Genomic DNA, 12,742 nt, shown 5'->3' with positions numbered 1-12,742 from the left:
CTTTACTTTAGCCAGTCGTATTCTGACTTTCTCCTAAGATTTCTCCGCAGTTAGTAAGCCTTGGAAAGGCCTTTTGTTTTTCATTTGGTGAATATTTATTATAACTGAGGTGTGAAGAGCCCTGTGCTCGGTGTATTGAGAAAGTCTGATTAGGCCGGGGTCCTTGCCTTCACGAGGCTCGCAGCGTGCTGGTTTCCACACGCACGTCTATAGAAGCAGGATAAATGGATATTTAGGATGTAACTTGTCTAATGGGTCGCCCCAGTTTTCTTGCAGTCCTACTTCTTAAATCACTACTTCTGAGCTTTAAAAAGTGTTTTAATTACATATACTTAAAAAATCTCTTAAAGCTAGTCTTGGGGAAAATAAGGTCATCACGTGTAGAACATGACAGGGCTGAACCTGATCGGGCAAATCCGAGGCTCCTGAAAAGGAGTCCGGCGATCCACATGGGAAACCTCAAGTGGATGGAAAAGGCCTGAGTTTTTTTCCAGAGGATGTTAATCGAGGCAGAGTTCCCTCCGAGGCTCCCCGGGCGAGTGCGGGGAGGGGCGTTCCCATTCTGGGCAGAGCGGATTGGTGGGAGGAAAGCCTCGCCCGCTGGTTGCCTGGTGACTAGTCCCGCCTTTTCGAGGAAGGACAGGGGCTTCCCAGGCTAAAAGATCTGATTCCCGGTTCAAGGGGATCGATAGTGGTTTGTAATCCTGTGTTTGCTCACAGTAATGAGATAAACAGCTTACTTTATTCCACCCCGAGAGAAATGCTGATTTATTCTTGTGGGAGGACGAATTCTGTTTGCTTAACTGCGGCTTCGCAACACCGAGGGAGCAATCAAGGCTTCCGACCAATGAGAAGTGTCTCCTAGGAGAAGGGGTGGAGTTTGCTGCCTTATCTCCCCGCCCCCTCCTCGCATTATTACCGGGAGTCACCACGCATGCTCCGTTCTTCCCCAGGAGCGGGGGTGTGGGGAGAGACGGAAGAGGTGGGAGTGGCCGCGCCCATGCGCGCTGCGTCTCCGTGACTCCCCGCGGACGCTCTGAACCTGGGTTCCGCTTGGTCTGCGAGTCCTTTGCCCCACGCGCGACTGCTGCCGCGGGCGCCATGAATTGCGAGAACTTCGCGGCGGGCGAGCGGTTGGTATCCCCGGCCTACGTGCGGCAGGGCTGTGAGGCCCGCCGCTCCCACGAGCACCTCATACGGCTCCTGCTGGAGAAGGTACAGAGGTGGCCGCCTCCCCTCCCCCCTCGGCCGGGGCTCCGTGGGGGCCTGGGGGCGGGGCGTGAGCGGGCCGGGGTGTGCACGCCCTGGGCGCCCGGCCCCGACGCCAGTCAGCAAGCATGTGTGAGGCGCTTGCAGTGTTGGGATCTCTTCCTCCCCAACATTGCACGGTCACGCGAGGTGGCCACCTTCCCCCTCCTGAGCTTCAGCCCTGGTGGCTGCAGGACTGACCCTCCCACTGCCAGGCTGCCCCGAGCGGCCCACGTGCGTGTAGCGGGCTCACCCGTGGAAATACAGCCAGTCACTGAGGGGAGCGCCTGCCCTCAGGGAGCTTCCAGTCTAAAGTGCCCCCGGGGAGGGAGAAGTCCCGCGGGTGGGACTGGGACCCGGCCCGCCCCCACGCTGACTCTCTGGGAGTGGCCCTCTGGCTTCCTGCCGGCCAGCCAGGACACGCTGCGGGTCCGAATGGGGACCCCTTTTCAGAATAATTCAGGAAACTCATGAAAGAAATGCCAGGGGTCAGAGGTTGGTGAGCGTAAAGCGGGGCAGAGGAGGATTTGTCAAAGTTTATTCAGTGTTAATGCACTTTTTCTTTCGAGTTCACGGATCCCCTAAATCTGTCCACAACCCCCCAAGGTTTGGAACCCCCATTTTTTAATTTTAAGAGACTCGTGGCTCGGGCCTCTAGAGGCTGCGGGATTGGGTCCGCCTCCCGCCCTGTGCGGACTGATGCCCGGCGAAGGTCACGTGGGCCCCCGATTTTGGTGTTTTCTCTTAGAAACGCCCCGTAAAGTAAAAGTTAGTGGAGGTGACTTGGGGTAGCCCAGTCGCTGCTGAGCGTCCTCTCCCTTCGCGCATCCACCTTCTACCCCAGGTGTATATATATAAGTGGAGGAAACTGGCGTCCAAGCCCCACAGTGATCTCGGGTAGGGCCCTGGCTGCTTGCAGACGGAGCGGAAGAAAATGGGAACCTTCTGGAGAAGTCCTGGTTCTGGGCCCCCAGAAGGTGGCTGTCCTGAACGGCCGCAGCTCCCTATAGCTTATCTGAGCTGAGCTTTGGGGTCCCCGTGAAGATAAGGGAAACTCCGGCCCGCAGGAGGGAGCCAGTGCCCATGACCGAGAAGAAGTATTGGCTGGCCGCTGGATGGGCAGCTGGGTGGTCCGAAAAACCCCAGTTCGGATTAGGTGCGCCCAGCTGGGTGACCTTGGTCACGCCTTTAGCCCCGCCTGCCTCGGTTTCCTTACCTTAAACTCAAGAAAATGGCGAACCACTCCAATGTCTTTGGATGGGACCGAAAATAATTGTACGGGGACAGAGTGAACTTGGAGCCTTGTCTTAATTCCAAATCTGGCCCTTGATCATCCCCTCTTGTGAAGGTCCCGTCCTCTCGTCACTGCAATCCTTCTCTGGGAGGAGGTCTCTTTTCTGTAAAATCTGTTCCTCTGTGAGCAGGTTTCTTGGGAAGCTTCTGGAGCCTCCAGCCAGACTCCCCTTCCAGACCACTGCTTAAACTCAGACTCCTAGTCCGGCTAACTCCAGGCTCAATGCTGCCTCTTTTATCCTCCCAGAGAAGGATCATAACTGAAGAGAGACAGGACCTTTATAATTTGGCGCCCAACGTGGGGCGCCCAATGTGGAGGGCCAAGTTGTAATGGCCCGGTGGTCTCTAAGTTGTCCTTCCAGTCTGCCCCCGTCCCAGACTAGACTCCCCTTGCCCTCCTGCCCTCCTCTTTTATCCTAGCAGAGATTGTAGTGAGAACCCAACGGGGCTTGTGAGGAAATACTTCAACCAATGAACTTGCTCCTCTTAAAGGTTGTGTAAACTTTTCAGAACTCCTTTTAAAAGTGTAAACTCCTTTAGATGTGTAAACTCCTCCTCAGAAGTCCAAAGGGGCAAACTCCCCCTAAAGGCTGGAACTAAAGGTGTGAATTCTGACACAGACAACCCGAGTTCTCACCTTGTAATCCTAACGCCCCCTATGAAACCCTGACTGTAGTAGCAGATCAGCTACCAAAGCCGACTTCTTTAAATTTTTCAAATATATTTTCCTTTCCCAAAGGGTAAATGTCCGGAAGATGGTTGGGATGAAAGTACTATTGAGCTGTTTCTCCACGAACTTGCCATTATGGATAGTAACAATTTCCTGGGCAACTGTGGTGTGGGAGAAAGGGAAGGTAGAGTAGCGTCTGGGTTAGTTGCCCGTCGACATTACAGGTAATTTCTAAAAATAGTGTGTTATCTGTTATATCCTTTACAAATGTTTAATTTTTTAAAGTTTTTGAAAATGTTTAAAATGTTTTAAAGAGCAAATTATTTGGTTGTCTATATTTTCTAATTTAAAAGTTCTTTGAACTTAAAAATAAATACTTGAAAATTGTTCTTCAATTGCATCTTATTTTCTGTAATACTTGTTAAGAAGTTTAAATTTCATTTTAATAAATTGAACTATGTTTTCTATTGATTCATCTTGTAATTTTAGAGATTCCTCCCCACTATTTACCATTTACTGGTTGGTTATTTCATGTTAGGTATTATAAGTTCAAGAATTCATGGACCATTTACATTTTTTGGTTTTAATATGATCTTATTAAAGTGTAAAACATTGTTTTAATTTTAATCTTATTTATATTTCTAAAATTTTATCACTAACTTTCACCATCTTTATTACATTTTCAGTTTATCATTCTCTCCTATTCCCTAGGCAGGCAAGTAGTATGTCACTTGTACATGTGACATCATGCAAAACATTTCTGTATCAGCCATATTAAAAAAATCAAGAAAAAATAAAGAAAATGACAAAGTTATACTTCAAATTTCCACTCAGAGTTCATCACTTCTCTCTAGGTATATAGCATTTTTTTCATCATGTAATTTTCCTGATTTTTTATTGCTCAGGTTAGCCAAGTCTTTCACAGTTGTTTATCATTAATTACAACATTACTGTTACTGTGCACGATGATTTCTAGATTCTTCTCACTTCACTTGCCATGTTTCTTTCCCGAAACCACCTCCTTTCATTTCCCTTAGCACAATAGTATTCCATCACAGTCATATGTCACAACTTCATCAGCCATTCCCCAGTTGATGAGCATTCTCTCAATTTCCACCACAAAAAAGCTTCTTATTAAAAATATTTTTGTACACAAAGGAACTTACCCTTCTTATTTGAAATACAATCTTAGTAGAAGTACTGCTGGGTCAAAGGACATGCAGTTTTATAGCCCTTTAGACCTAAAAATCATATTACTTTTAAATATCTCTTTGAAAGGAAAAACAAACATATATATATGTGTGTGTGTGTGTGTGTGTGTGTGTGTGTGTGTGTGTGTGTGTGTGTGTGTGTGTGTGTATATATATATACACACACACACACACACACACATATATATATATATATAAAACACCTGTAGTAGTGAAATTTTATATAAGTCAGATTTTGGGAGACATGCAGGTGCCATATTTTGTCTAATGTATTAAAAATTTTTGTTCTTAGTGCAGCTCACGATAATGAAATTACACTCATAGGCTAATAGCAACAGTGAATTTATTAATGTTTATGAAAGCTCTTTGAAAGTGGCTTAGCACGATAAAGGTATAATTGCTGAAGCATAGGATTTTAGAGTTTATCTCAATGATTCCATTATTTATAAGTTTGGTCACAGCTAGCATTTATCAGAGGCCTGATCATGCTTGGCAGTGTGCTAAGTTCTGGAGATACAAAGAAAGGCAAAAGACAGTCCCTCTTCTCAAGGGACTCTCGCAGTTTAAATTTGTTACTATTAATTGACCGTTATTCTTTTTTATTTTATTGGAGCTCAGTACTGATATGCTCTGCTTTATCACAGCCTGCTGTGTAGAGTTCTGGCTAGCAAATTCACAAGTTACACGGTATTTTTTTATTTTTTTATTTTTTATTTTTTAAGGGAAGGTTTTTTTGAGGAATGGGCAGAGACCTGAACACATTGTATGGCAGATGAGAAGAATCTATATAGTGTCAGAACTAGGATTTGAACCCAGGTTCCTGGCTGTAAGATCCATTACTCTTTCTACCATACTTCCAAGATTCAAATATAACTTAAAATCTCTTTTTATTGTATTACCTTTAAATTACTAATTTTTTAATAGGTATTTTTTGACATCATTAGACAATATGGAATCTATGGTGTTTTGCTCTGTAGTTCCTTAATTTCACATAGAAAGTTGTGATTTGTACTGCCTACTTTTTAAAAAATTAAAAAATTTTAATTAACATTTTTTTTTTTTTTTTTTGCTGAGGCAGTTGGGGTTAAGAGACTTGCCCAGGGTCACACAGCTAGGAAGTGTTAAGTGTCTGAGATCAAATTTGAACTCAGGTCCTCCTGACTGGTGCTCTATGCACTGCGCCACCTAGCTGCCCCATACTTTTTTTCTTTTTTTTTTTTAATTAGAATTTTGTTCAATACATAAAAATCTATTTTTCCCCATTAACCTCCCCCACTGGGGAAAAAAGAAAGAAAGACAAAACTCATAATATACATAGTCATGTAAAATTAGTTGCTTCATTGCGATATCCAAGAATATTTATATCTCAGTCTTCACTTTGAATCTGTAACCTCTCTTCTCAAGAGATAGTGTGCTTCATCATCAGTCTTCTGGAGTCATGATTATTCACTGTGTTGATGAGAATTCTTATCTTTCGACACTGTTACAATCTTGTTATATACATTGTTTTTCTGTTTCTGTTTCTTGCTGATCAGTTCAAATAAGTCTTCCTGGTTTTCTCTAAAACTCTTCCTTTCATAATTCCTTGCAGTACAATATTATTCCCTCCCATTCCTACACATTCATCAATTTATGGGCACTTTGTTGATTTCCAGTTCTTTGCCCTCACAAAAGCAGTCTGTCATTATTTGTGTACATTTGGATTTTTTCCTCTTTCTTTGATCTCTTTGGGTATGCCCGTAGTAGTTCTATTTCTGTATCTCCACTGTTTTCTTATAATAGCACTGTAGCATTGTAAGACTTTGAACTGTGATAGCAGTAATGGAAACTTTTTTCATTGCCAAAGTTTGGGCAGCATTGCTCTATCACATGTGTGGGTTTTTCTCTCAGGTCAGTGGTCCAAATAAATCCTACCATACAGAGTGTAAACAAATCGCTGGAGTAAAGTGCAAATAGCTACCGTGTGTTTGTACTGCTCACTTGAATTTTGAGCCTGTTGTAACACTCGTTACTTGATGTAACATTACGTGGAGCTCAGCATTTTCTGGTATTTAATAATAAGCATTTTAAAAGGTCATACTTTAAAAATGCCCTTTATTTTGTTCTCACTTCATTTTTATTAGATTATTCCCTTCTTTTTCTATTCTAATCCTGGTTCTATTGGTAAGCTCCAGCAGCAAAGTAGCATAGTTTTCTTTTATCTGGGTAGAAAATTGTACATTACAAAAAAATTAGGATGAAACAAATGTTGCTCCTCCTTACTGCCCAAAATGTTAACAAAATTTTAGCTTACTCATCTGGTTATGGGAAAGAGGAATTAAATTTTCAAGGACGATTAGTTGATCATTTAATTATCATAGTTTCCATATTATAAATATATTTATTGGTAATATTGTAAAGGAGATTCTTAAATCCAGTGAAAATTTTAACTGGATGTTCTGTGGACCCTTTTAAGCCTCAGATTCTGCCCCTAAAAGCTAGCTCTTACTTCTGATTTTCTAGGTTATCTTATTTGCATACATGTACGTGAATTATTTTGCATAAGACTTTTTTCCCATTCATTGACCCTTCTTTTGTTTAGGTTCATTCATGGGATTGGAAGATCAGGTGATATTGCTGCTGTGCAACCCAAAGCCGCAGGTTCTAGCCTTTTGAACAAAATAGCCAATTTATTAGTTCTGGACATCCTAAGGCTGGCTGGTGTGTATGATATTCATTGTGCTACTTTTTGCTGACCTGCTACCAATAAGGGAGTTGGGCTAGATGGCCTTTGAGTTCTTTCCAGCACAGAATTTGTGATTCCATGAAATGCTTTTAGTTGACTTCATTTCTAATTGCTTCTTCATTTACAGGTATTCGTTCAGTGGCTGACTGCTTTGTTGTTCCAATGGCAACTGGTATGAGTCTAACCCTGTGTTTCTTGACACTACGACACAAGAGACCAAAGGCAAAGTATATTATTTGGCCACGGATAGATCAGAAGTCCTGCTTTAAATCTATGATCACTGCAGGTAATGGAATATATTATTAGTGTTTCATTAATGTTATAATATTGAGATACAAGGTAGCTCAGGAGATAGAGTATTGGAGTTAGAGTCAGGAAAAAATCATTTGTGATCTGGACTCCAACACTAGCCATGTGACCAGAGAAAAGTTACTTAAGCTCTTTGAGCCTGAGAAGCCAAAAATCATTTACTCAGTTTTCCTCAAAATTTTCATTTCTAGGATTCCTACAGTGATAAAAATCACAGATCATTTGATGTAGTGAGGTTAATTTACTATTACATTGTCTTTTAGACTTGTTTAGAATCAGATGAAAAACAAAAAATTTATTAAACAGAATGTAATAAAAAGTTGGACACACACATATATATACACCTCCCTCCCCAATCTAATAAAACCATTACCATAAATCAAATAGTTATTCTTCTGAATGACTGGATATAATGGAAATAACTGTTAAAAAACTGGATAATAATAATAATGGCTAACATTTCTAACTTTGGATTTTAGAAGTGCTTTACATATATTGTCTTGTTGGAACTTTATAACAGGTTTGTGAGATAGGTTCTATCATATCTCCCATTTTACAGAAAAGAAAATTGAGGAAGAGAAGGGTTAAATAACTACTCCAGGGTCTCACATAAAGTGTATTAGACAGGAATTGAACTGAGATTTTCCTGCTTTTAAATCTAGTTCTCTGTTAGGCCACAATATCTTGAAAGGAAACAAAGGCTATAACTGGGTTGTGATATTCAAGGGAATTAAGAAGTAGACATAGTATAAGATTATATAATGAGGCAAGATCATTTCCATAATTTTCAACAAGGATAAAAGATCAAAACAGCAAATAGTGTAAAAAATTTAGGTTGGGGTTTCTATGTTTGCTCAAATAAGGCCTAGATCATAAATTTTAAGACTTAGCATATTTTTATATAGTCTCAAATTAATTTGAACTTCTGTATTTGTATTGCATTCCTATAATTGAACTGCTTATCAAGTCATCAAAGTATTCTACTTTCATCAGAATTGATTCATATTTGTTGAATAATGCAAAGATCATAGCCTTGAAAGCATCTGTATGTCAGAAATCAAAGTCCAATTGTATAGGAAAAATTTTCATTAAGAATTCAGGATAACTGTTATTTCATAATTTTAATAAATGCCATTTCTTTGAAAGAATTCAACAAATGGTAATACAGAGAGGGGTTTTGTGGTCTAAAGTTCATTCTTATTGTTGTATTCCAAAAGTATTAGAAGACATAAAACTAAGTACAAAACTTCTTTGTTTAAGTTTTGGTGATTCTTCTTTACTTACAGTGAGGGAAAAGTAGAGTTGAAAAAAAAGCTGGGTGCAGATACATAGGGAAAATTATCTATCAACACAAATTTGAAAGATACGTAAAAGATGGAAACAAAGCTCAGTAATGGAAAATGAATACCTGAGTGTTTCATTGTTCTATAAGACTAATACCAGAAGAACCAAAACTCAGAATAAGATGGTGCTAGCAGATAAAGCTGAGAATGACCAAAAAATTTTGTTAGCCATATTGGAAAGAAAAAGAGAATTGGACAAGAGAGAGGTCTGCTACTTGGAATGCATGGGATGATGATCATTAATGATAGAGAAAATAGAGCTTATCAGTTTTTCCTTGTTACTGTTTTTTTCTGCTAGAGAGAATAATCTTTGGACTAGCAAGAACAGAATAATAGTAGCTAATTGGGAGTTGATACCTATACTGAGTTGGTTGAACTAGTTACCTCTGAGGTCTGAGAATCTGTTAATAGTAACACTTTACATCATATGAGCTTGGTGAGAGACAATTTGTTATCTGAGGATCAGTCTAATTGAATTGGGAGAAAGCCATTTCCAGAATATCAGTCAGCTGATTGATATATTTTTTTAGTCCTAGAAACCTTCTAAGATTCTTAGGAAGTTTCACTGTCTGTCAGTTGAAATAATGGGTCACTAAAATATATTTAATATATACTTCAGAGTAAGTGCCTAGTGACAAATGGGCTAGGAGTCATTCTTTCCTTTCATCACCAAACTTCAGTTTTTAATCTTTTTTTTCTTTTCCTTCCTCCTTTTCTAAAGACATGATAGTTGAATCTGGATTTTTTTTTGTTTTAAGAAAAAACAAAACACTACATTGTCTCTGGAACTAAATTCGACTTTTGTTTCTGAGACCATAACTGGCTTTCAGATTTAATAGCGCTCATCATCAATGCCCCAGACTTCCCCTTCTTCACTTCACACTTGCTGTTGAGGACACAACCAGCCTTCCGATCTTTGAAGTTCTCACCTCAGCATTCAGACTGGACTCCCCACTTTCCTGCACAGCATCTCAGCATCTGCAGGACCTCTCAGGGCCCCTCTTCTTTACTCATAAAACCATCAGCCTCGTTCAGTCACGATCATCTTTTGCCTGGTCTCAGTGATCCTATATTGTCTTCTTTGCCTCAAGTGCCTCCCTCCTCTGGTCTGTCGTCTACACTGCTGCCAACGGGATGCTCCTAAAGGATTCACTGTGACCCCTGGGATCAAATCTAACGTCATCGGTGTGACTTGTAAAGCTTTTCACAACCTGGTCCCAATCTTCCCTTTTCAGCTTTATTATTATTTATTATATTATTATTATTATTATTATTATTATTATTATTATTATTATTATTATTCCATTCTTCCATTTGACAGTACACCGTGCTAGCTTTCATGGCTGCTCCTCATGTGGGACTTTCCGTCTCTGTCCTCCATGCCTGGGATGCATGCCCTTCTTGTCTTTACCCTTTGAGACACGATTCAAGTACCATCTTCTAGATATGGATTTTCTTGGGAACCTGCCAGCTGGAGTCTTACCCAGAGTACTTTATACTTGCTTTGTATTTGTTTTACATATGCTTATATGTGTGTATACTCATAGGTTCCCATAGTTTTTGGCATATAGGAGGCACTTAGTAAATGCTTCTTGAATGATAGATTACTTGAAGATAGAGAACATTTTTATTTTTTATTATTATTTTTTTTTTTTTTGCAGTTAGTTTCTAAGGCTGGATTTGAATTTGAGTCCTCCTGATTTCAGGGCCAGCACTCTATTCTCTGTACCATCTAGCTGTCCCCCCGAAGAACAAATATCAAAGCTATTACCATACTTTTTAAACTTTCTCATTCAATAAATATTAGTTTCCTGGTTTTACCAGTCTGCAGAAGTAGAAAGTATAGTTTCTGTTCCTAACCAATGCTGTCCTCAACCAAACAAGTAAAAGGAAAAAAAGGGAAATATTGATAGCAAGTTATAGAAAAAGTATGAAGTAGTAATTGTACCTAGGCAACAGGAAATTAGAATTCTTTTACATCTATAGCTTTCTAATGACAGGAAATAGAAAGATTAATGACTACCCAGGGTACTAGTCCTTCTTCTCCCATGGGTTTGACACATCATTGACCACTTACTGTCTCGCATCTTCACCATATAACCTTGGCCTTTCTTTTCCTTTTATGCAAGTTCTGTGTGACATATTTTACTCCTGTTCTTTAGATTTTGCCATTATTTATGCATCAGTCTGCTAACCACTGGTATCTGTCCATGGCATTGTATGGTATTCATGTTTAATTATTCAAAAATCATTGTATTCCATGTTTTACTGCCAAAGCAAAACCAGTAGAATGATAGTATTAAGAAGATGAGCCATTGTTTTCATGGGAAGCTTGGGGTCAATAATGATAACTTTGCTCTTTCCTGAAGGCAGTCAGGCTTACTTTTCTCTTGTCCAAGTGTAGGCCCAACTTGTTCATTTGTGTGTTTTATTCCAGGTTTGTGTGAAAATTCTCATATTCTGTCTGTCTTGTCTCTAGTTCTTTCATGAGCTCTCTAGGTTGCCCATTCCAGTACATGTAATCTAGGTAATAGATATTATTTATCCTCTTGGTGTTTGTTGTGAGGATGGGCTAGTGAAACTCTTTAAGTGTTGCCGAAGGAGATAATCTCTTCCACAAATCTGAATACCTTGAGGACATCACAATCCAAAGGGAATTCCTCTTCAACTTCAACTCTGCTTGATCTCCTTTGTCTTATCTGTTGAAAAAACTTCTATTTTGTAATTTTCTTGGTATTTTTTGAGCAGAGGGTAGTTGAACAATGGTATAATTTTTGTTTTGTCTTTGAAAGCTACTTCATGAATGTATTTAAGATATTTTTGGGGAAGAGAGCTACTTTTTCACAGTCAACAGAATGGCAAACGCAATGGATTCTCTATGAGCTCTTCTAATTATTTATGAAACAATAAAGATGTGATCCTCCATTGTTGAATATTCCTTCCAAAAGCTTGCTTGTACTCTACTCTTAGCTTCATTGGGTTAATTTCAAGGGTTGGAAAGGTTATAAAGCTTCTTTTTGTTCCCCAGAATTTTGCTATTAAGGTTACCTACATGAAGTTACAGGATAAACACTATTCTCCTAATAGTGAAGGCAAAACCCACAATATTGAATGTTCCAGTGGGATTTATTGAAGGAGATCAGTTATGGATGAGATGAATTACATTTGGCTGATTCATGAGTTCAGGGAATGCGAAAGCACCATGATCCTCTTGTATACTTTAATTGAAGGGCATATTCCTCTGAGTCTAGTGAGTTCCTTTTAGTCTTTTCCCAGCCTTTTACATGCCAGTATAAGTATTCATGTCTGTATAATGGTAACAAGATGAATCTTTGGATTATTCTTGCTTATATAATGAAGAAGCTATATTTCTAATGTCAGCCTTTATTATTAGGGCTCCACTTCGTCAAGTATTCTTGAAAGTTTATAAGCCTTAATTGCTCAGGAAGGTAGATGAATGTATAAATTCATGTATAATTTTTTTTCTGAGTGATAATTGGCCAGGGCACTTAAGATGAGTTTTTTTATGCATTCATAATTAGTCATTAAGGCAATTTGAGCGTGGTACATATTCATGATCCTTGGTTAGACATAGGTTCCTGTTTTTTTGATGTACTTTTTTTTGCTGTCTTATGATTGTACATCACAAATCTTCTGTATCTCTTTTCTCCTTAAATGGGAAAGCTATTAGATATAGTAAAGAATTTAAAAGAAGAGGTGGAAAAAGAAAACTATTTAGCCAATTAATACACTGAAAAAAAATTGCAATACTTCATACCCATGGACCTTCAACTTCTGCAAAGGAGTGGGAGTGGAAAAATCTTTTTATATCTCTTCTTTGGGATTGGGCTTTTTTTCCACCCTGCTCCCCCCACATTAGTTTTTTTCTTGTTTTGTGGGTCTTTCTGTTTATCTTGCTATAGTCGTTTTGTTTATTGCGTTC

The 12,742-nt window shown here is 39.5% G+C and overlaps 1 protein-coding gene across 1 annotated transcript in view; it reads left to right on the top strand.

Moving 5' to 3' along the window:
* The first annotated feature begins 598 nt into the window (after positions 1–598).
* SEPSECS (Sep (O-phosphoserine) tRNA:Sec (selenocysteine) tRNA synthase) overlaps positions 599–12,742 on the top strand; it is a 52,412-nt gene continuing 40,268 nt past the window's right edge. Inside the window, exons 1-4 of the mRNA XM_074275448.1 lie at positions 599–1,215; positions 3,281–3,435; positions 7,004–7,122; positions 7,275–7,433. Coding sequence (XP_074131549.1) covers positions 1,102–1,215; positions 3,281–3,435; positions 7,004–7,122; positions 7,275–7,433 — 547 coding nt within the window. The 5' untranslated portion in view covers positions 599–1,101. The remainder of the gene's footprint in view (positions 1,216–3,280; positions 3,436–7,003; positions 7,123–7,274; positions 7,434–12,742) is intronic.

The sequence above is a fragment of the Sminthopsis crassicaudata genome, chromosome 6 (genome assembly GCF_048593235.1).
Source record: "Sminthopsis crassicaudata isolate SCR6 chromosome 6, ASM4859323v1, whole genome shotgun sequence".
Taxonomy (NCBI): Eukaryota; Metazoa; Chordata; class Mammalia; order Dasyuromorphia; family Dasyuridae; genus Sminthopsis; species Sminthopsis crassicaudata.
This window is presented reverse-complemented; position numbering and strand designations above follow the sequence as displayed.